At 51.0% G+C, this 23,446-nt stretch overlaps 1 protein-coding gene across 1 annotated transcript; it reads left to right on the top strand.

The window, feature by feature from the left end:
* The first annotated feature begins 632 nt into the window (after positions 1–632).
* On the top strand, positions 633–23,180 carry EIF4EBP1 (eukaryotic translation initiation factor 4E binding protein 1). Its single transcript, XM_020876297.2, has 3 exons — positions 633–821; positions 20,274–20,453; positions 22,701–23,180. The coding sequence occupies exons 1-3, from the start codon at positions 677–679 to the stop codon at positions 22,730–22,732; spliced, it is 357 nt and encodes a 118-aa protein (XP_020731956.1). The 5' UTR covers positions 633–676; the 3' UTR covers positions 22,733–23,180.
* The last annotated feature ends 266 nt before the right edge of the window (positions 23,181–23,446 follow it).

Raw genomic sequence — 23,446 nt, 5'->3', positions numbered from 1 at the left:
ACCCACCTCACCGAGGTCCAAGGTTAGCTCTCGGTCAACTAACTGGGTGGTTGGTCCCTGGGAACTTCTCCCCACCCTCGGGCAAAAGAATGTGTGTTTTTCGCCATTTCTTCCACCCCTGCCACATGACGGATGTTCAACCAGTTGATGGATGACCTACCGACCAACGCCCACCTTCTGGTCTGAGGAACTAGAACGCAGAGCAGGGGCGGGTTGAGGGGGCCTTCCGCTGAGGTCCCAGTGTTGAAACTAGCCAGGGTGGGCTAGGATTCCCGCACAGCCCGAGATGCGCCCCCGGCCCATCAGCAACGCATTAACCTGGGCAAGCTCGCGACCACCACCCCCATTCGACCAGTCCCTGCCGGAGTGTCAACGGGAACCCGAAAGGACTAGGAGCGTGCCTGCGAAGGATCTGGAAGGCACTCAGGCCGGGCGCAGTTTCTGGCCTGCCGGGAGCGGGCGCTTGCGCCGGGGGCGAGGAGCCAGCGCTGGTGGCGAGGAGCGCCGGAGCCCGCAGCCCCCGGGAGAGGTAAACTGCGAGGCGGCGGGGCGGGAACTACAAATCCCAAGGGTCGTCTGCCCGAGCGGCGGAAGGGGCGGTCTCGGGCGGGGCGGAGCGAAGCCCGAGGGGCTCTAGGGCCACGCCCCGGCTGCGGGCTTTGCGCGCGGGGAGACCATGTCCGGAGGCAGCAGCTGCAGCCAGACCCCGAGCCGGGCCATCCCCACTACTCGGAGGGTGGTCCTCGCCGACGGCGTGCAGCTGCCCCCCGGGGACTACAGCACCACTCCCGGCGGCACGCTTTTCAGCACCACCCCCGGAGGTAGGCGCGGGCTCTGGGAGGGGGATGGCCCCCTGCGCCCCGGCTCTGGGTGCGGGCGGTGGGGAGTCCGGATTCGACAGGAGCGGGGAGTGCTCGGGAGCCGCCAGCTGGACGGGGCGACCGAGTTCCGGGGCGCGATGACTGGGAAGAACGGAACGGGGCATCCGGGAGGCAGTAAGAGTCCGGGAGGTGGCCGCACGGAGCGAGCATGGGGGTCGCCTGCGATCACCAGCCCTCGGGCGCGAACTCCAGTGACGCGTCTGCCAATGCCAGGAGTTTCCTTCTTTCTGGAAGCGACACCTGACTCCCCCGATCGTCGACCAAAGCACAAACAAACGCACGCTTCCAAGACCGCCACATGCTGAGGTGTGCTGCCCCTTGTGGGTGTTGGGGGCAGTTCTGAGGCTGAATAGGGTGGGGTCGGGGTGGGCCACGCACCACGGGAGAGGTTTTGTGGGATGAGATGTTAGGATCAATGACCCTCGCAGAACCCTTCTTCCTTCCCGAGGCCCCCCACCCCACCAGACCCCCAGCCCCGGCTTTGGGCGGAGGGTGCTCGCCTGCTCCTGCGGCGCGCCTCGGCGGCACGGGGAGCAGATGGTTCTTTCAGGCGCGCGGCGGTTCTGCGCGCAGGGACCTGGGGCCGCGAGCCGCGCTATGCAGAAAAACACGTTCTTCTGTCCGGGGAGGGGGGGGGAGGGGAGGGAGGGAACCGTGTGACCTCCGGGAGCGTGGATGAGGAAGAGGAAGCTGAGCTGGCGCGGGTGGGGGCCCGCTTCGCGCTGCCCTCGGGAGCCTGGCATTCGCTCCCAGCACCGGAGCCCGGGTGCTGATGAAAGCTGCCCGCGCGTTTGCGTGATAAAATCCCGGAGCTCGCCGCTTCCCTCCCTCCCTCGCGCCGTCCTCACCCGCTTCTGCCCGTCTCCCCTTCCCTTTACGCCCTCTGCCTCTGCTGCTTCCCAAACTACTCGAGAAAAGCGCCGCACATTCTGGCGTCCCGGCTGGGACGCACGCGCTCGGGCGGGGCTGCCCGCCTTGTCGCCTGGCAGCGTCGGGGGCCACTTGCTGCTTTTCTCAGGCAGCTGCCCCACCCCCGGCGAGCACAGCCAGATCCGAGGCCCTAGTTTTGTTTGACTCAAAACATACAGCGTGCGAGCTGTTAGCCAGCTGAGTGGTTCTTGGACTGCGGGGGCCGCCTTTTTCTATGGGACGCTGCACTGAGGCCCCCAAACACGTGCCCACGATCCAATCTAACACCCGATTTCCCAAACTGAACGGGACACAGCCGCCAAGCGCAGAGGGGGGAAAATGCCGCCGCGTCTATTAAAAATGATCCCAGGGAAATCTGCCAGTGAATCTTCTGTCTCTCTTGAGTCTGATTCTCTTTCCATGCTAGGCCTTATGCAGTCCATGCTACTGCGCTTTTTCTGGGCTATGCTGTGTCTGCCGAGACCTTTCCGGACAGTTTTGGGGTCCCCTCCAGTGAAGGTGTGAGCCGCTGCTTCATCTGTTCAGGGTGGGCACTGACTCAGGCCTGAAGGCTTAGGTGGCCCTATTTTGCACCTTTGTTGCTAGATGGGGTGGATCAGCTTGGAAGCAACAGCCGGGGGTGCTGTTTATGGGAAACTCTTCCACTTCTCCTTTTGCACTGGTAAATTGCGGTTTGGGGCAGACCTCAGCCAGCCTCCCTCCTTTTGAAGGTGTTCACTTGAGAAAGGGACAAGGGGCTTCTGCATCAGTGTGACAGTTTCTGAGGCCAACTGGAAGGAAGATAGCAGTGCCAGGAGCCTAGAGAGTGACCAGCCTAGAGACCAGCGGGGAGACGCAGCTCACTGTCCATAACCCGGAGAATCCAGGCTTGCCTCTGCACAATCAAGGCATGGCGTCTTCCTCCAAAGCCCACTTTAACACAACCCTTTTGCCTGCAGAGGGGCTTGACCTAGTGAGTAAAGATCATTCCTGGCCCCCTTCTGCTTCCGTCTAGAGTGCTGTTTCTCAGTCTTCCAGGGGGCACATGAATTACCTGGGGACCCCATCTAATTCTGTAGGTTAGAGGTAGGACCTAAGATTCCACATTTCTAACTAGCTCCTAGTGACTGGTGTAAGGACTTCTCTCTGAGCTCTCAGGAATTGGTGGAATGTGACAGCCCTCACCAGTTTCTCCTCTGCGGTCTGACAAAAAAAGTGATGCATCTATCCAGGTAAACTTCTCCTGAGGTTGGGTCTGACATCTGTCTTTATTTATTTGTTTTTTGGTGTCTATCTTTAAACCAGAGTCTGAAGAGCCAGGCTCTCGGCAGAGTCTGTGTGGTTGGATGGTGTTAGAAGCTACTGGAGTAAAGTGTCCACTTGTCACTCTTGCTGGGAATGGCTCTGCAATGTGTGCCCCAGGGGAAAATAAGAGCAGATGACTTGAGCCATCTCCAATCCTCTGACTCCAGTTTGCTTTCCATGCTCATTAACCCTACACGGGCTGAGCCACTGATCTGAAGTTAGATGTCTGGAGAACTGAAGAGAAATTTACTTAAGAGAGTGTCACTGATGAACACTCAGGTTTGTGGAATCTTATGGTTTTGTTTTGTTTTTTTCAATTTTATTGAAGTATAGTGGATTGACAGTGTGTTCATTTCTACTATACAGCAGAATGACTCAGTTATATATTCTTTTTCATATTCTTTTCCATTAGGGTTTTGTGTGTTTTTTTTTTTTTTCCTTTTTTGGTTGTGCCATGCTTCTTGCAGGATCTTAGTTTCCTGACGAGTGACTGAGCCTGTGCCCCTTGCCTTGGAAGCATGGAGCCCTAGCCACTGGACCACCAGGGAAGTCCCTTCGTTGGGGTTTATCACAGGACACTGAATATAGTTCCCTGCGCTATACAGGAGAACCTTGTTGTCTATCCATTCTGTATATAATAGTTTGCATCTGCTAATCCCCAAACTCCCAACCCTTACCTTCCCCACCCCAACCCCTTTCCTTTGGCAGCAAGCCTATTCTCTGTATCTGTGGAGTCTTCAAAGTCTTAAGTAACACCATAAACCACCAGAACCTTTGAGTGGGTCAGAACCCTTCATCCACCCTTCCCCCACCAACCTCTACATTCCCAGTTCTTTACTGGATGTTTGACCCCAAAGCTACAGGAGTTGTCGCTTGGGTGGTAGTCGTACCTAAGCCCTGGATCTGGATAAGGTTAATCAGAGGTAAGCAGCTAGGACTGCAGGTGTTGCTGGCACCCTGTTTGTTAGACAAACAAAGCCTGCGCCCAGGAAGCTTACCTTGGGGCAGCTCCCGGGTCTGGCCCTGGAACAGAGAGTGCTGGGAAGAGGATAGGGTAGGCTGGGCACTGAAGCCGGAGCGTGGCCAGTGTCCCCAGGCCTCAGTCACACTGCCTCTTTATTACAGGTCAAGAGAACTTGACACTGACATTAAGGCAAGGAGGGAACTATAATGGGCCTCTTTTTATACTGACCCAACCTTCCTTTTAAAGCGTTTAGAACATTCCATACTATGTGCTTCATTAAAGACTGGCAGGGACCCTGGCGTAGAGCACCCATAGCCTTTCTGGTCTTACAGGCATTGGAAGACAAAGTGTGACCTCGAGGGCTTCCATTGCAAGCTAGAAAGATGAACACATCCGAGATAGAATTATAAGCATCAGAGTTGTATCTGAAGTAATTAGACAGACACTCACCCCATCCCTGAAAACTTGCATGATATTAAGTGAGACTTGCCCACTCCAAGTAGCCAGCGTGGTTGGCCTTACATTCTAACAATGTAGACACAGCTGTTGGATATGAATTGCCTTCAGACCTTACTTTTTTTTTTTCCCCAATATCCTCAAGGGTGGCAGGGCCTCGTTATTTGATAAAGGAGTTTGTTTGTTTTTTTCCTGAAAAAGCAAAAAAGTCCTTCATTACCAAATTTAGAGAAAGGGCCAGCAGGATGGTACCATATTGACTGTTGGTATAAAGTAGCGAGGCATTTGCTTGTCAGGGTCTTTGATGTGGAGTTAGGGAAAGGCAGCATTATTGAAAAAAGGATTGCTTCCCAGGGTGAAATGAATGAAAAGTGTTCATTTGTGCACATAGGTTCTTGATTCTTGAAAGAAAAACATGTTACGTTCTCGTTTTACTGAGATCCACGCCAGTGTTCTTCCTCTTTTGTGATTCACAACAATGATTCACATGTCTTTGTTTACATGTTTGTTCCCTAGATCAGACAGGAAGTTCTTTCAGAGGTGGCTTACTCATCTTTGTAGTGCAGCCAGCCACATCAGATATCTAAAAGGTGAGGGGTGAAAAACTCCTGTGATGAGAGTATTCTCAGGGTAACCTACTGTCTCTACTAATAGGCTTGGGTCTGGGCTGGCTTAATAAGAATGTTTAAATTTTCTTTTCTGTCCTCTTAGTTACAAGTATAACTGTTTATCTTGGAATGTCCCAGAAGCAGAGGCTAACTTTCTCTGAACTTTCCCATTTATCCCAGTATTATTCCAAGTTATTATGAAGCAGACTGTGGAAGGAAGTGACTTTTTATACTGAACTAGTCAGTGTTGGGGCCTAGGTCTCAGACACTGGGATTCATGGTTTTCATTTACTTGTTTGAGGCCAGTTTTGCTGACTCAGCAGAAATAGGTGACATCTGCCCATGGCATTTGGATGCTTAGGACATGGGCCTTGTAATCCATTGCCTATGCCCATGAGGGTTCACAGGGAGAGCTCAGATACTAGACCCAGAGATCTAGTCTCAATGAGAAGGGCTGTATCAGCTAGCTACTGCTGTGTAACAAGCAATCCCCAAACTTAGTAACTTCAACCACCACAACAACAATCTGTTATTTCTCTTCATTCTTTGAGTAAATTGGGCATTTTTTGATCATCTTGCCTGAGCCCACTCATCTGGCTGCATACAGTTGGCTGTTGGATTGCCTTGGACTGGAAGTTTCAAGATGGTCTTAGTCACCTGTCTGAGTATTGCTGGGGACAGCTGGAAGGTTGGGCTCTCTCTCTCTCCTTATGGCCTCACACCATTCAAAATATGAGTTATTTACATGGCAGCTTCCAAGGCCTCTTAAGGCCTTTATTCAGAAGTCATAGTATGTCACTTATACAGTATTCTGTCTGTCAGAGCAAACCGCAAGGCTAGCCCAGATTCAAGAACGGAAATGACTCCTTTGAATGTGCGTAAACAAGGATAGGAGGATTTATGTGCACCATGCTTTGAGACGACATTCAACAAGGGCCAAGCCTCGAAGAACAGTCCGTTGAGGGGATTTAACTGCTTGTCCTGCTGAGTGGCCAAGAGAGCCAGGGCCAGATGTTGATGTTCAGTCACTCCGTCGTGTCCAACTCTGCAACTACAGCACGCCAGGACTTCACGTCCTTCGCCATCTCCGGGGGCTCGCTCAAACTCACGTCCATCGAGTCGGTGATGCCATCCCACCCTCGTGTCCTCTGTCGTCCCCTTCCCCTTCTGCCTTCAGTCTTTCCCAGCATCAGGGTCTTTTCCAATGAGTTGGCGCTTCACATCAGGTGGCCAAAGTATTGGAGCTTCAGCTTCAGCATCAGTCCTTCCAATGAACATTCAGGATTGATTTCCTTTAGGATGGACTGGTTTGTCCAAGGGACTTTCAAGAGTCTTCTCCAACACCACAGTACAAAACCATTGATTCTTCAGTACTCGGCCTTCTTTATAGTCCAACTCTCACATCCACACATGACTACTGGAAAAATCATAGCTTTGACAAGACGGACCTTTGTCGGCAAAGTTAATGTCTCTGCTTTTTAATATGCTGTCTAGGTTGGTCATAGCTTTTCTTCCAAGGAGCAAGTGTCTTTTAATTTCATCGCTGCAGTCACCATCTGCAGTGATTTTGGAGCCCAAGAAAATAAAGCCTCTCACTGTTCCCATTGTTTCCCATCTATTTGCTGTGAAGTGATGGGACTGGATGCCATGATTCTTCATTTTTTTAATGTTGAGTTTTAAGCCAACTTTTTCACTCTCCTCTTTCACCTTCATCAAGAGGCTCTTTAGTTCCTCTTCGCTTTCTGCCATTAAGGGTGATGTCATCTGCATATCTGAGGTTATTGATATTTCTCCCAGCAATCTTGATTCCAGCTTGTGCTTTTTTTTTTTTTCCAGCTTGTGCTTTATCCAGCCAGGTGTAGGAGACAGGAATCACCAACCTGTGTGTTTATTGACTATTGGTTTAAGAACAGAGGACGCCTTCCTGAAAACATTGAGTCATGGATCCCATGTTCTGCTTTCAAGCCCTTCTATTCAGCTCCTCAAAGCAAAACACACAGGTGGACATGGTGCCAGGGCGCTGGGCCACATATTCACCTGGTGTCACGCTTACTCCTACTGACTGCCGCCCAGCCTACCTCCTGTTTCCCTTTCAAATGGCCAGGCTTCAGGTACTGGCCCCCTCTGGCCAGCACTTGCGTTTGAACAGCCTTGATTTTCTGGAGTACTGGCAAGAGGCAGGTGTCTGAGCCCAGGGGTCCACAGGTGAATGGGAGGGAGACTACTGCTGGTGGCGGCCACAGAACTGGGTCTCTTGCCTTAAGGAGTGTGAATGGGTTTCTGTCTTTGCTCTTCTGAACCAAAGGGGACAGTGGGCCTGTGTGGATTTGCTAGATCTCCTGTAACCAAATCCACAGACCGGGTAGTTTAAACAACAGAAATTCATATTCTTCTTGGTCTGGAAGCCCAAGATCCAAGTGTGGACGGGTTGGTTTCTGCTGAGGCCCCCTCCGTGGCTTGCAGAGGCTGCCTCCTGCTGCCCCTTTATCGAGGTGGTGGTCGTGGTCCTTCTGTGGAATGGCTCTCTCTTACAAAGACACCAGCACATTGTTTTAGGGCTCCACCCTAACGGCCTCCTTTTCACATAATGGCCTGGTTAAGAGACCTTATCTCCACATACAGTTACACTGAGGTACTAGGAGTTGGGGCTTCAGCATGTGAATTTGGGGGCATGCCATTCACCCAAAAAAACAGGACTCCTTCACTTTCCAGCAGCAAGGGGTGGTATTTCAGAAGGGCACTCACTGTTGGCCCCTTTGTTACTCCAGGGCCTTCATAAGACCCCTAAAGGGTCTTTGGGGGGTGGATTTATTTTTTTTAATGTTTATTTATCTGGTTATGGCAGGTCTTGGTTGCAAGATCTAGTTCCCTGACCAGGTATGGAACCTGGGTCCCCTGCATTGGGAGCCTGGAGTCTTAGCCACTGGACCATCGGGGAAGTCCGGAGATTGTAGGGGTCTTGGTTCTCCCTGCAGAGCTGGCAGGGTGGGCGGGGAAGGGCAGTGGGAGTGAGCGAGCTCTGCTTCTTTACCAAGCTACCCCCCACCACCCCCCTCGGCCAGTCAGCTGCGCTTGCCAAGCAGACCGTCCTGCAAGAAACGGCCGGGCCCTGCTGCTGAGCTGAGCGTACGCTCTTTCCAATGGGTTTCTCCCGGGCTCCTGGCCCACGTCCCAGCACAGGCGTTCAGCCCTCTGCCTGACCCTGTTATGAAATGCTCTCCCGCCCCTGGAAGGGGAACAGCAGTTCTAGGAATTCCTGCTTGTACTCTTGCCGGCCTCACGTCCTCGGCCCCTGGGAGGCGTGTTCCTGCCAACAGGCCCAGGAAGAAAGCGGGAACAGCTCTCAACTTACAGGAGCCGCATCCAGCTGCCTGTGGGCCCCCGGGGCTAGACCGCAGGGAGACGGAGGAGGAATGTAGGAGGCCTCCCTCCCAGGGAACATCCTGTCCTCTAACAGGCAGAAGAGGAGGCAGAAGTCTGAGGACCCTGGTGGCTTCCCCTTGGCCGGTGCCGGCTGGCGCAGGGGCCCAGGCTGCCTGGCTCATTGTAAACAGAGGCTGGTCTTTAGGGTGGGAGGTGAGACAGGCTGGGTCTATCTTGGGATGGCTGCAAGGGGCCGGCCTTTCTGCACCTCAGTTTCCTGCCTGTGAGTTCAGGATAAGGTGTCTCCCTCGTGGGGGTCCAGGGAGCATGGAGACCTAGCAGATCAGGCTGTGGCAGGCAGGGCTCACGTCGTGCTGTGATTTTCACAATGTAACACTCCTGTGAGCCTCAGGTTTTATCCTCACCCTCCTCTCAGAGCTGAGGAGTGAAGCTGGGACTCGGAGGTGAGGGCTGGTACCATGCCGCATCCACTTTTGAGCCCAGAACTGCTGCCTCCCGGCCCCAAGCTAGTTGCACCACTTTCAACTTAAAAGCACCTGCCCACAAGGGGATCCTAAAAATAAATGGTTGGTATCAGAGCTGGAACACACCCGAGAGATTATCTCTAAAGCCTGACCTGGGGTTCGGGCTTTAAAAATAGTTTGAATGAGCCCAGAACAAGCCCTTGTTTACAGGCGAGGAAACCAGACCCCGGGGCATGTGTGCCTTGCTTTATGCGTTCAAGCAAGCTGTCCCCATCCCCAAAGCCTGCCTGAAGAAAAAATACAACTCTTGCATTTGGTGCATACCTGGAATGTAAAGTCCCAAATACTGGTTATGGAACATGCCACAGCTCACAGTGGTGCTTGAAGCCTGTTTCTCTGGACCAAAACAGGAGGGAGAATGCCTTACCCTCCCCCCAAACCCACCCACTTTTCTCCAAGTCTCTTTTCAGGATTCTTACCTCCCCTCTGATTTATCCCAGCTTTTTTTTCCTTTTTCTACCTCCATATAACTGAAGTCACACTGGTCGTGGCAATACCGAGGACTTGCTTGTTTAGGGCTGACTTTGAGCCGCTGTGCTGACCCACGCGGTGACCCTGGGACGCTTGAACTGCCATCATCACCATCACCCCCATTCTTCAGGGGAAGAGATCGAGGCACGAGGACTTCTCTGGTGGGCCAGCGATCAAGAATTTCCAGTGGAGGGGACGCGGATCCAAACCCTGGTTGGGAAACTAAGATCCACACTTCGAGGGGCAGCTAAGCTCACATACGAGAACTACTGAGTCCTTGTGCCTCACCTAAGACCCGATGCAGCCAATAAATAAATAAAAGAGAAAGAAATGAAGTCGGGGCAGAGAAACATGGAGGAATAATGCCCAGAGTGGATAGAACCAATAAGCGGGAGAGTGGGTCTCTAACCATTAGGCTGTAATAAGAACAGCGGGCATTCACACCCCACCCCCCATCATGTTGTGCCAACCCTCCTCTCTCCATAGCTGGGAACTCTGGCAGTCAGCTGGACTCAGGGTGATGCATTTACATGGGCTTCCAGTTAGAAGCCAGCATCAGCTATTCTCTACATGTAGTTCAAGACGCACCCGTGAACTCAGAACTCAGTAGGATCTCAGCTACACAAATGGTTGGAAGGGTGGGGGGGCAAGTTTCACCTCTCTTCTGCCCCTGCCCTGTGGGAGGCAGGTTCTGGATTCCCTGGCTCTGCACCTGTAGTCCCTCCCGTCTGAATCATCCGAATACCACCCCCCACTCTGGATCAGTGCAGAATTGGGGTGACAAGGATGCTTCCGTGGCTCGGGTTAAGAGTCAGGGGGCTTGGATTCCCTGTTGCCGGTGGTACACATGGGGTAGACTTCTCCCTGCTCCTCTGTGGTCCCCATCTATGTCTCTAGACTCCACACACTTGTTTCCAGGTCTTTCTCCAACTAAGTGTGTATCTGAGATCGGAGGCTGTTCCTGTATCTAATGGTCCTTTCTTTTTTTTTTTCTAATGGTCCTTTCTATCCGTCATACCTGGCCTGTGTGGTCCAGAGGGGTTCAGTGAAGGACTATATGACCCAGCACCCCTATTCTCAGGGCGTGTGATCGAGCAAAGTTGGCAGTTGTGTGGGTGGGTATTAATGCTTGTCCCGATCCTTGAATACAGTTCCTGGAGTTACAGTCTAGCATGGATGGGGCTGGTGCACACCGCCTGGAGATGCTAGAGGGATGAGCTCACCACTCTTTCCCCAGCCCAGCAGAGAGCCTTCAGGACATGGGGAGTCTGTCTTGTTCCATCTATGGCAGTTTCAACTTGACTTACTAGGAAAGGAGATTCTGACCCTATATCCTTATTTATTTGTTTGCTTACTACCTCTGTATCTTTATTACGTGTCAAAGAGTCAGACACGACTGAGCAACTAACACACAGATCCTTGTATTTTTTTATTTTAAAAATATTTTTTAAAAAATTAAGTATAAAATGTATATTCCTTGCTTTAATCCTTATCTCACCCCCAGAGATAAGTAAACAAAAAATACAGTTCTGTGATTTTTATTTTATTTTATTTTTTTTTGTGGCCAGTGTGGTGATGGTTTAGTCATTCAGTCGTGTCCAACTCTTCGTGACCCTGTGGACTGTAGCCTGACAGGCTCCTCTGTCCGTGGAATTTTCCAGGCAAGAATACTGGAGTAAGTTGCTATTTCCTTCTCCAGGAGATCTTCCTAACCCAGGGATCAAACCCAGATTTCCTACATTGCAGGCGGGTTCTTTGCCAACTGAGCCACAAGGGAAGCCCAGACAGCGTACACTTTCTTTCTTCCAAATAGCACCTGCACAGCATTGCACTGTAGGTCTGACCCATAATTTATTTAACCTGTCCCTTAGTTCTTTTTTTAAAGTCAAAGTTGTGTGTGTGTACGCTCAGTCGACTCCGACTCTTTGTGACCCCATGGACTGCAGCCTGCCAGGCCTCCCTGTCCTTCACCATCTCCTGGAGCTTGCTCAAACTCATGTCCATTGAGTCGGTGATGTCATCTAACTATCTCGTCCTCTGTCGTCCCCTTCTTCACCTACCTTCAATCTTTCCCAGCATCAGGATCTTTTCCAGTGGGTCAGTTCTTTCCATCAGGTGGTCAGAGTATCGCAGCTTCAGCATCAGTCCTTCCAATAAATACTCAGGATTGATTTCCTTTAGGATGGACTGGTTTGATCTTCTTGCAGTCCACGGGAGTGTTAAGAGTCTTCTCCAGATGGACAATCTCTATACAGCCCACAAAAACAAGACTTGGAGCTGACTGTGGCTTAGATTATGAACTCCTTGTTGAAAAATTCAGGCTTAAATTGAAGCAGGGAAAACCATTTGGCCATTGAGGTATGACCTAAATCAGATCACTTAGGATTATCCAGTGGAGGTGACAAGTAGATTCAAGGGATTAGACAGGGTTCCTAAAGACCTATGAATGGAGATTTGTAACTTTATACAGTGTAAAACATACTGATCTGATATTATAGATCATACTACATTTAAAGTTGTTACAAAATAATAGCTCTGTTTCCCAATGTTGTGCAATATATCCCTGTAGCTTGTTTATTTTATACATAGGAATTCATACCTGTTAATCCTTTACCCCTACCTAGCCCCCTTCCCTCTCTCCATTGGTAACCACAGGTTTGTTCTCCGTTATCTGTGAGTCTGTGTTGTTATATTCATTTGTTTGTTTTATTTTTAAATTCCACACATAAACAATTACAGAGTATTTGTCTTTCTCTCTGATTTGTTTCACTAAGCATAATACCCTCCAGGTCTATCCACATTGTTGCAAGTGGCAAATTTTCATTCTTTTTTATGACTGAGTAGTATTCCATTGTGTACATGTATTTCACATTTTCTTTATCCATTCATCTGTTGATGGACACAGGTTGCTTCTATATTACGTATTGTTTTTAATACTGTGATTCTTGATGAGTCATGTAGATTTTAGTGATAGCATTCCCATTTTTTACAGCCTTTTTTTTTAAGTAGAATTACTAATTTTTTTAGTTTAAAATGTGCCCAGTACCCAAATCCTGAAATCATGGATCTCTGCTCAACAGTCTTGTTCAGTGCTAAATCGTGTCTGACTCTTTTCAACCCCATAGACTGCAGCACACTAGGCCTCCCTGTCCTTCACTATTTCATGGAGTTTGCCCAAGTTTGTGTCCATTGAATCAGTGATGCTATCCAACCATTTCATCCTCTGCCACCGTCTTTCGTCAATAGTCTGTAATATTCTCAATATTCTGCAATAACCTAAATGGGAAAAGAATTTGAAAAAGAAGAGATACGTGTGAATCACTTTCCTGTACATCTGAAACTAATACAATGTGTTAATTAAATATAAAAGAAAATTTTTAAAAAGAAAAATGTAACTATAAAAAAATAAAATGTGCTTAGTTTTCATTCAGGTAAGTCTTCCCACACCTGCCAGCCCCTCTTAAGTGCCTCTCAATATGGTTTCACAGTCAGACCCCTGCGTTTCTCCATGCATTTTCCCTCTTTTCTGAGCAGTTTGGTGACTCTGGTACCTGCCACACAGCTGTGGGCATGGTATTCCCAGGAGCCTCCGGTCTTTCTCTGATTTTATAGACTCCATCCTCCTAGCACTTCCTGCAGATGTCTCTGTTCTCCTTCTATCTGGTTAGCGTTTGGCTGGGTATAAAACTAGGCCAGGATGACTTTTGTCCTAGAAAGTGAAGGCATTTGACCCACTGTCTTCAGGTTTTCCGTGTAACCATTGAACATTGTGATACGTTCTTACTCCTGATCCTTCTGAGCACCTTTCAACCCTTTCTGGAAGATTTCATGATTTACAATGAATCTTAAGCTAGTGGTTTTTTAATTCATTGCACTGGATAGTCAAGTAATCTTTCAAGACTCATCTCTCTCAATTCAGCAAAAGTATCTTTTCTTTTCTTTTTTTTTTTTGTATTTAATTAATTCTTTTGATCTTTTAAGTAATTCTTTTGATCGAGTTCTCTTGTCTCTCTTGATTTCCTTTTATCCAGGATTTAGGCACTGTCTCTAATTGGTTGTCTTTTTGTTTTCTGCTCCGTTTATTATTTAAGAGCGAGGAGTTGCTCAAGAGCTGGCCGGAAGCCCCTTGTGTGTTCCGGAGACTGATGGGCTCAATCTAGTGGCTAGTTGGGGTTTTTTTATGTGAGGTAACCCCCTCCCAAAATCTGTCTCTGTAGGTCTTTATCTTTGCTCTTTATTCTGACGCAGAGGAGCGCAGAGGGTGTGAGGCCACCGTTCAGGAGGTCAGCTCGTTTTGCCTGCCTGGCTTCCTCCTGGGTGACAGACAGGTGGCCCCTCTCCTTTTCTCAGCCCCCTTTTCCTTGATGCCTCTAATTCCCGACACTTCCTGGGTTCGACCCCGCTTGCTTGCTGTTACAGCCTCGACCGCCACCTTCCTACCTTTAGCTGTCCCCCTTTTCCTCCCTGTTAGAACCATTCCTGGGACTTCCCTGGTGGTCCAGTGATTAAGATGATGTGCTTCCACTGCAGGGGACCTGGGTTCCATCCCCTGGTTGGGGAACTAAGACCCCACATGCCACAGGGTGAGGCCCCCCTCAAAAAAAAAGAAAGGAAAGGGGAAAAAAGAGCCATTTCTCATTCACTTTCTGTCTTCATATATCGTGATGTGGAGAAGGCGATGGCACCCCACTCCAGTACTCTTGCCTGGAAAATCCCATCGACCGAGGAGCCTGGTAGGCTGCAGTCCATGGGTCATGAAGTGTCGGACACAACTGACTGACTTCATTTCCCTTCTCACTTTCACGCATTGGAGAAGGAAATGGCAACCCACTCCAGTGTTCTTGCCTGGAGAATCCCAGGGACGGCAGAGCCTGGTGGGCTGCCGTCTATGGGGTCGCACAGAGTCGGACACGACTGAAGTGACTTAGCAGCAGCAGCAGCATATCGTGATGTGGAGAACAGTCGGAGCCCCGTTGGCGTCCAGGTGGGCGCAGGCGCCTCTGTTTCTTGTTCTTGGTGTTTTGTATGACTTGTGAGAGAAGCAGGAGGAAGAACCGTCTTGGCTCTGCCACCTGGAAGCTGTCTAGATCCTCAAAAGCTCTCGTTTATAGACGCCTTGTGGAGGGGGCTTGTTTTCCCTTGCACGGACAGGAAGTGGGGCCTCAGCTAAAGAGTGTTATGGGGGGGCCGCCTGGTGTGACACCCACGCGCCCCAGAGGACCACGGCGGAGCAGCACCCCAGCCGCCGCTGTTGAGCCTCACAGGGTCCCCAGCATCCCCGCTGGTCCCCGCTTCCTGTCCCCGTGTGCAGACCAGGTCCCAGCTCCGGGACTGCGCTGCAGCCGCATCAGCCAGGGGTTCCCATTTTTGACAATACAGGACTGTGTGTGTTTTGTTAGGTTTGCCTCATCTGTGGGGGCTTAGGGAACTTCCAGATCACTGGCCACGGAGGTGGATCCCATGAAGGCTTATTAGAAGAAGGAGTTAAAAAGCCAAAGCAGTTCCATCTCCAGCTCCTGTTCCTCACAGGCCCCAAATTAGCCAGTCAGTGGTGACTCTGGTCTCCTTCCAGGCTCGGTGCCTCGTCAGCTGACTTTCTGGACACCACTGTTTACCCCATTGTCTAACCCCCACACAACACCCTCCCTCCCCGGCTGAATTACTCTGATGGTGGGTTATCTTTTTTTTTTTTTAATATATATTATTTATTGGGCTATGCTGGGTCTTAGTTGTGGCATGCAGGACCTTTCCATTGCAGCATATGGGATCTAGTTCCCCGAGGAGGGATCGAACCCCGGCTCCCTGAGCTCAGAGTTCAGTCTTACTTAGTCACTGGACCACTGGGGAAGTCCAGGGGTGGGTGTTGAAGGTGCCACTCCTACCAGCAATTAGATTATGGATTTTATTAGCTCAAATGAGGATTTTTATTTTTAAATAAGTGCCCTAGCCATAGGATAGAGGGTGCAGAGGCCATTTCTTTTTCTCTTTTAAGTGTAATTACTGATTCTTAAAATACCGGGGGCCACTTCAGGGTATGTACCCCAAAGAATTGAAAGGAGAGTATCAAGATGTTTGCACTTGATGTTCCTAGCAGCATGATTCACAATAACCAAACGGTGAATGTAACCTGAATGTCTGTGAGTAAACAAAATTGGTATATCCATACAATGGAGTGTTGTTGTTTAGTCGCTAAGTCATATCCAACTCTTGTGACCCCATGGACTGTAGCCCACCAGGCTCCTCTGTCCATGGGATTTCCCAAGCAAGAATACTGGAGTGGGTTGCCATTTCCTTCTCCAGGGGATCTTCTCTACCCAGGGGCTGAACTCAAGTCTCCTTGGCAGGCAGATTCTTTACCCCTGAGCCACCTGGGAAGCCCACGATAGAATATTATTCAGCTTTAAATGGAAGGAAATTCCCACAGAGTCCAACCACGTAGATGAACCTAGAGGACATTATGCTAAGTGAAACAAGCCAACTGTAAGAAGACAAATACTATAAGATTCCATTTACACGAGGTACCTAGAGCAGTCCAGGCTTCCGTGGCGGCTCAGATGGTAAAGAACCTGTCTGCAATGCAGGAGACCCAAATTTGATCCCGGGGTCAGGAGGATCCCCAGGAGAAGGAAACGGCAGCCCACTCCAGTATATCTTGCCCGGAGAATTCCATGGACAGAAGAGCCTGGCAGGCTACAGTTCATGGGGTCGAAAAGAGTTGGACACAACTGAACAACTATCACGCAGCAGGGCAGTCCAACTCAGACAGAAGAGGTGCGGTGGTTGCCCCCGGCTGGGGGGAGGGGGGATTGTTTCCTGGATGGAGTTTTAGTTTGGCAGAATGAAAACCGGCCTGGAGATGAGTTGTATGACAGTGTGGGTGTACTTAAAACAACTCAGCTGTGCATTTAAGATGATTTCAGATGCTAAGTTTTATGCTATTTCTGTTTTACCACACTTGTTAAAAAAACAAACAAAACCAAACCACTGGGGGCTCGTGACCTTTAAAGAACCTCAGAAGCTGCTGACCTCCAAGTTCTTTTTTGAGACGATTGAATCTCTAGCTCTCAGGTTCAGCTCCGATGGGGTCGGTCGCTCTACTCCGTGGTGAACAAACAAACAAAAAAACCCAAGGGGGTATTAGGAGTTTGGGATCAGCCGATACAAATTTGTGTATATAAAATAGATAAAACAGGGAACTCCTGTTAGGACTGTGCTTTCACTGCCAAGGGCCCCATGTTCCATCCCTGGTTAGGGAACTTAGATCCCACAAGCTGTGCGGTGCAGCCAACATAAAACAGGCAGAAGTCCTACTGTAGAGTACAAGGAGCTATTTTCAATAGCCTGTAATAACTCATAATGGGAAAAAAATGTGAGGCATATGATATATATTCAGAAATACATGTGTTACTGAATCACTCTGCTGGACACCAGAATCTAACACAGTATGGTAGGTCAACTATACTTCAATAAAAATAAGTAAAATTTTTTAAAATGCCAAGGTGGCGGGTGGGAAGGAGATAAGGGGTTAGGGGGCCCAGGCCATGAGGACTAAGCAACAAGAGAAAAACGGGCCCGTCTCTGAAGCCAGGATGCCCTCCGTCCAGAGAGGGCACTGTGGTTCTCCATTTGGAGCCCACTGTGCGTGTCGGCACACAGCCCCTCACGTTAGAGGTGAGGAAACCGCCCTTACAGGTGAGGCCCAAATGGGGGCGGGCCACAGGGCCGCCCGGCTGGTTGGGAAAAGTGATAGTCGCCCAGTCGCTCTTTGCCACGCCATAGACAGTAACCCACCAGGCTCCACTGTCCATGGGATTCTCCAGGCAAGAATGCCGGAGTGGGTTGCCATGTCCTTCTCCAGGGGATGTTCCCGACCCAGGGATCCAACTCGGGTCTCCTGCATTGCAGGGGGATTCTTTACCTTCTGAGCCACCAGAGAGGGCTGGTTGGTAGCAGGACCTAAAGTACAGCCCCACGTCTGTGTCCTTTGCTCTCCACCCCTCCCCCTTAGAAACGTGAGCTCTGAACTGTAGTCCTCCTGGTGATGAGGGGCAGGGCTGTCAACCTCAGCATTATTTGCCCCAAACGAGGAGAGCGAGCCCGGGTGGCCGTCTGGCCAGGCCGAGGTCAGACCAGGCCAATGTGAGCAAGGAGGCAAAGTTCATCCTTGGGTCTCTCTCACCACCCTCTGCTCTTCAGCATCCCGGGTCCTCCTTGGCACCGGGAGCCGAATCTTAACTCACATCAGAGCTCAGAGATGCAAGCCGGCCCAGTGCTCAACCTCGAGAAACGAATGTCAGCTATTGGAATGTCGCTCAGCAGAGCCCTTAAGTGAGGGACATATTTCAGAGCTATTGATGAGGATGGGCTTTCCTGGAGTCCTTGCGTCCTGGTTTCTAAACTGAGGCCATTCACTATCCACCTACAGTCTTCATTTTTTAATTGATGTATAGTTGATTGTGTTAGTTTCAGGTATTTCAGTTCAGTCCAGTCGCTCAGTAGTGTCCGACTCTTTGTGACTCCATGGACTGCAGCACGCCAGGCCTCCCTGTCCATCACCAACTCCTGGAGTTTACTCAAACTTATGTCCATTGAGTCGGTGATGCCACCCAACCATCTCATCCTCTGTCGTCCCCTTCTCCTCCCACCTTCAATCTTTCCCAGCATCAGGGTCTTTTCCAATGAGTCAGTTCTTTGCATCAGGTGGCCAAAATATTGGAGTTTCAGCTTCAGCATCAGTCCTCCAATGAATATTCAGGACTGAATATAAGTTTCAGGTGTACTACAGAGTAATTCGGAGAAGGCAATGGCACCCCACTCCAGTACTCTTGCCTGGAAAATCCCATGGATAGAGGAGCCTGGTAGGCTGTAGTCCATGGGGTTGCTGGGAGTTGGACATGACTGAGTGACTTCACTTTCCCTTTTCACTTTCATGCATTGGAGAAGGAAATGGCAACCCACTCCAGTGTTCTTGCCTGAAGAATCCCAGGGACGGGGGAGCCTGGTGGGCTGCCGTCTATGGGGTCGCACAGAGTTGGACATGACTGAAGCGACTTAGCAGCAGCAGAGTAATTCAATTATACATATGTATAAATCTATAGTTTTTCAGATTCTCGATCCCCTGGAGGAGGAAATGGCAACCCACTCCAGTATTCTTGCCTGGAAAATCATTCTTGCTACAGTTTATGGGGTCAGAAGAGTCGGAAAGGACTTAGCGACTAAGCAACAACTGTAGGTTATTATAAGACACTGAGTATAGCTTTTACTGTACAGTTGGTCCTGGCTGGTTATCTGTTTTATATATAGGAGTGAGTATATGTTAATTCCAAACTCCTCATTATCTCTCCCCCTCTTTTGCAGTCTTTATCATACTTTGCATTCTACTTGTACGTATATTTAATATTTCTCTTTGTATCCCCTCTCCTTTAAAATTTATCGTTTTTTATTTTTTTGGCCGAGCCCCATAGCTCGTGGGATCTTTCATTCCCCTACCGAGGATTGAACCCACACCCCCTGGGCAGTGAAAGCTCAGAGACATAACCACTGGACTGCCAGGGAAGCTTTTATTATGTATATTATGTGATATATAACATGAACCATTACCATATTCAATTACATCCTGTTGTATATATTAAAAGGAAGTTTGCTATCACAGCTGTATATGGAAAACCAGAGTCACTTGCCATAAATAGAAGTAGCTATAAAAAGAAACATAAAGACAAGAAGACAGTTTTAAATTCTAGCTAGACACCTCTGCCTGCTGAAGGCTGAGCCTGGGGCCTGCTCCTTGTGGAGAAGGGAGCCACTAGCGAATGTTCTGGAGGGGTTATGTTACTCGGACCACAGCGGGGCTGCAGAGATGATCAGGATTTAGACAGGGGCCCAAGGGGAGTCACCTTCTCACTCTTCACTGTTATTTGTGAATCAGCGGGCCTCCTCCCCGGCTCCTGTGCTTGAGAAAACACTCCTTTATTTAAGGAGCCCTCATAGGAGGGCTCCTGGGAGGCTTAAGGTCAGTGAATGATTCTATAAGACGTGGTCCCTCACATTGGGGTGACGCTTGAAAGGAGAGTGAAAATTAAAGGAATGGCTGAGTGGAAACCGTGAAGTCAGTGACACATGAACAGAGGATGGGTAACTGGGCGCTGGGCGGAGCAGGGGCGTCTCCAGGGAGCTGGACCGAGCAAAGACAGCGTGGTGGGACTGGGGGTGCTCCGTGTCACTCCCACAAAGTCCAGACAGGAGGAGTTCTCACGTTTAACTGGTGGGGAGTGGTTGGGGGGTGGGGTGCGGGTGCTGAAATCACTTACTTTTCTGTTTGCTCCTTTGTCAAATGGAGTTAAAAGATTCTGGATATTCCCCAAGGGTGTGTAAGGACAGAATTGAAAAACACATAAAAAACCCACTTTGGGGACTTCTTTGGGGATCCTGTGGTTAAGACTCCGCCTTCCAATGCAGGGGGCAGGGGTGGGTTGCATCCTTGGTCAGGGTCAGGGAATTAACCACATGCCACTGGTAGGGTGCGGCCAAAAATTAAAAAAAAAAAAAAAACAACACAAGACTCTCCGCGGAGCACCCGCCGACCCCGACCCGGGGGAGATGGGGCGGTTCGGCGACAGCAGAGTCCCGGGCTGCAGGCGGGCAGTGAGTGAGCCTCACACCTCCGCCCGGGCTTTTGCAGGAAAGCCTGCTGCCTCTGCTGGAGCCGGGCCTCGGGGAAAAGTCAGGCCAGGGGCTTCTCCGTGCCTTTATCCGTGTCCCCGCCCCCTTGCAGGTACCAGAATCATCTATGACCGGAAGTTCCTGATGGAGTGTCGGAACTCACCTGTGACCAAGACGCCCCCGCGGGACCTGCCCACCATTCCCGGGGTCACTAGCCCTACAGGCGATGAGCCCCCTACGGAAGCCAGCCAGAATCACCTGCGCAGCAGCCCCGAGGACAAGCCAGTGGGCGGTGAGTGGCCCGGCTCGGCTGGACTCTCCCTCCAGGAAGGCGAAGAGCAGGCGTAGGGGTGGGGGTGGGTGTTCCAGGGAGCACGGTGATGCTCCTGCCCATGGAGCAGTCCAGAGGGCGGGGGAAGGGTCTGGGGTGCCGCACTTTCATTGGAACCCACTTTCCTGGGCCCCTTTGCTAGGCAAGGCCATTCAGCCTCATCAGATAGTCTCATTAGCGGGGAACTTGTTTGAAAGGAGATGGCATCTAGGAACCTCCTTTGATAAGCCCTTGGATAACCTTTATACAATTGTCCCTGAGGCATATCCATGTATCTGCAGCAACTTGGAACACACCCAGGATGTTTTTGTGCAGGAAGCTGCTTATCAAAAGCACAGCGTCCTCGCTCTCTAGGAAATTACAGGTCTGCAGGATCAGAAAGGCGTCAGGGACGTCAGGTGTCCTAGTGGATCCTGGAGGTGGTGGAAACGGTGCAACCAGCTGTTTCTGTAGTGGACAAGGGGAGGCCGGGTCCTTCTGGTGTCCAGTCCCCACCCTCATCCCCACATCCCCTGTCAATCAGAGCAGCCACCCCTGCAGAGGTGCTTGAATACCATCTCCAAGCATCAGGGACCGGCTGGCCGGAGCACCTGAGCTCTTGCTATGGGAGGAGGGAGCATAAGCACTGGCAGAGCCTGGAAGCCGCTGACCTTTCACCCGAAGGCAGTAACCGAGCCCAGACAGGAAGCAGCTGGGCCCTCGAGCGTGGCTGGCCCTGCTGAAGCGTGGAACCCAGCTCCCTGGGGCCTGCAGGCTGTGGTTCATCCGGACCTCAGGAGCCCCACCTCCCAGAGTGGGCCGCACTTGCCTTCAGACTTGGAGAGCGGTGGACAAAAGAGAGGTGGACACGGACCCACAGAGCCCGGCAGGAAGGACGGTCCGGGCAGTGAGGTTCCCATCCTGTGATAAGAGATGGACAGAGCTTCCCTGGTGGCTCAGTGGTAGAGAACGTGCCCGCCAATGCAGGACACACGAGTTTGATCCGTGGCCTGGGAGGATCCCACATGCCTCAGAACAAGTAAGCCCGGGCACCCCTAACAAGCCTGTGCTCTAGAGCCCAGGAACCGCAACTAATGCCCCCACATGCTTCAGCTCCTGAAGCCCGTGTGCAGAGCCGCTGCAGTGAGACTGCAGTGAGAAGCCTGAGTTCTGCAACAGAGAAAGCACCAGCAGCAGCACTGACCCAGCACAGCCAAAAATAAATATTTACTATTTTTTAAAAGGATAGACAGAAGGATGGATAGAGTCGTGTGGTTGGTCCTCCACTCCCCTTTTGTCTTAAACCAAAGACTGGTAGTTGAGGATGGAAGCTGTCAATACAACAGTGGCTCGGTCACCGCAACCTGAAGGCTGTCCACCACCTGCACTTGCATACCGTCTCCCCTCCTGGTGTCTTGAGCTGGTCTGGCCCACAACAAAGGCATGACCCCACCATGGCAGTCTCATAGTCTGCACGGCTGTTGGGATGGTGTGGGCTGAAGGAGGAGGCATGTGGTTTTCCATGTTGCTTCACTGGATATAAGAAGCCAAGGCTCCTGCCCTTGGACACGCATGTTTGTGTCAACATAACCAGAAGTCAAGGGCGGTTGTTCCCCCGTGGGGGTCAGAGCAGGCCTCCTGCCTTCCAGAACCTTGGAGCAGCCTTGGCCAGGAGGTCAGGCACAAGGCAGTTGCATTAAAAAGGAAAACAAGCTGCCGCTGCATGAATTACTTGGAAATTTTACTGGTAAGAGTTGGCCGAGGGCAGCGAGCAACTGAATTCCCCAAAGAGCTGCCGTATCGCAGGGTCAGGCTCTTCTCTGGGGAATCGGGTGTAGGCAGAGGAGGTTAGGATACCATGTCCTAACCCAGAAGTTGGGACACGTGCTCAGAAAGGTTATGTTTTAAGGAGTATGTGTCTGTGAAACTGTATTTATTTCAAATCACAAGGAGCCATTCATTCTTCTTAAAGAAAATAGAAGTGATCCAGAAGATAGGGCTGGCAGCTCTTTGGTGGGGAGATGTGGCCTCTGCTGTGGGATCGGGGGAGCAGAGCAAGCACTGCTGGGTGTGTGTCTCAGGAATTCCTGGGCCTGCCCTCTGCCCCTGGCCCCTGCTCTCCCTGTTGGAACAACAAAATGGGAAACAACAGCTCTTTGCAGACTCTAGAAGGTTCAGCCATGCCACGTGCCCATGGCTTACCCAGTCCTCTGCCCCCTCTCTCCCCAGGTGAAGAGTCACAGTTTGAGATGGACATTTAAAGGTCCAGCCATCGGAGTGAGCCATGCCTTCGGGCCCCAGCGGCCCCTCTTGGGAGAAGTCACACCAGCCAGGCCTTATGCAAGCAACCATCCTGGGCAGGCGGTAGGCGTGGGGCCGGCCACCCCAGCCCCCTGCTCCCCCACTCAGGGCCCCTGCTCCCCCTTCTTCTTCGTGGACACCAGCCTCCATCCCCGCAGGAGCTAGCACCTGGAGGGCAGTGACCTCGGGCGCATCCCGCAGCCCATGGCCGGCAAGTGGGCACGGAGGAGGCCTTCTGAACGGTCCTCCGGCTCTCCCGGTCCCCTCCTCTGGGGGAGCACCCATGCCCCCCCCACCTCCTTAGATTGGTGTGTGGGGAAACTCCCCACCCCTTCCCTTCCTGAGAAAGGAAATAAAAGCCACCTTTGCCCTAGGGCCAAGAGTTGGCCCCCGTCTGAGCTCTTTTCACCTCTGTCTGGATGGCTAATGCTTCTCAAGCACTTCCTGTTGGCCTCTCAAATTGATGGTCGCACTGACCCTTGTGGGGGGTGGTGAGTTTATCCTCGGTACAGCTCAGGAAGTGAACCACACACACTGCATCACAGGTGTTGTCCTGGCAAGGGTTGAGCTGTGCTCCTCTCGTCTCCTGTTTTTCGGTGCTGGGGGCTGCCTCTTTTCTGGGCTGGGTCCCCCCCAAACGTGTCCACCGGCGCCGTCCCCTTCGCTTTGCAGCT

Source organism: Odocoileus virginianus, chromosome 32 (genome assembly GCF_023699985.2).
Source record: "Odocoileus virginianus isolate 20LAN1187 ecotype Illinois chromosome 32, Ovbor_1.2, whole genome shotgun sequence".
Taxonomy (NCBI): domain Eukaryota; kingdom Metazoa; phylum Chordata; class Mammalia; order Artiodactyla; family Cervidae; genus Odocoileus; species Odocoileus virginianus.
Note: the sequence above shows the minus strand (reverse complement) of the source record. Positions and strands in the feature narration are given on the sequence as shown.

Excerpts from the sequence above, each read along its gene's own strand:
- EIF4EBP1 (XM_020876297.2), top strand. The coding sequence starts at position 677 with ATGTCCGGAGGCAGCAGCTGCAGCCAGACCCCGAGCCGGGCCATCCCC. Across the intron at positions 822-20,273 it reads TTTCAGCACCACCCCCGGAG|GTACCAGAATCATCTATGAC; the intron begins GTAGGCGCGGGC and ends GCCCCCTTGCAG. Across the intron at positions 20,454-22,700 it reads CGAGGACAAGCCAGTGGGCG|GTGAAGAGTCACAGTTTGAG; the intron begins GTGAGTGGCCCG and ends CTCTCTCCCCAG.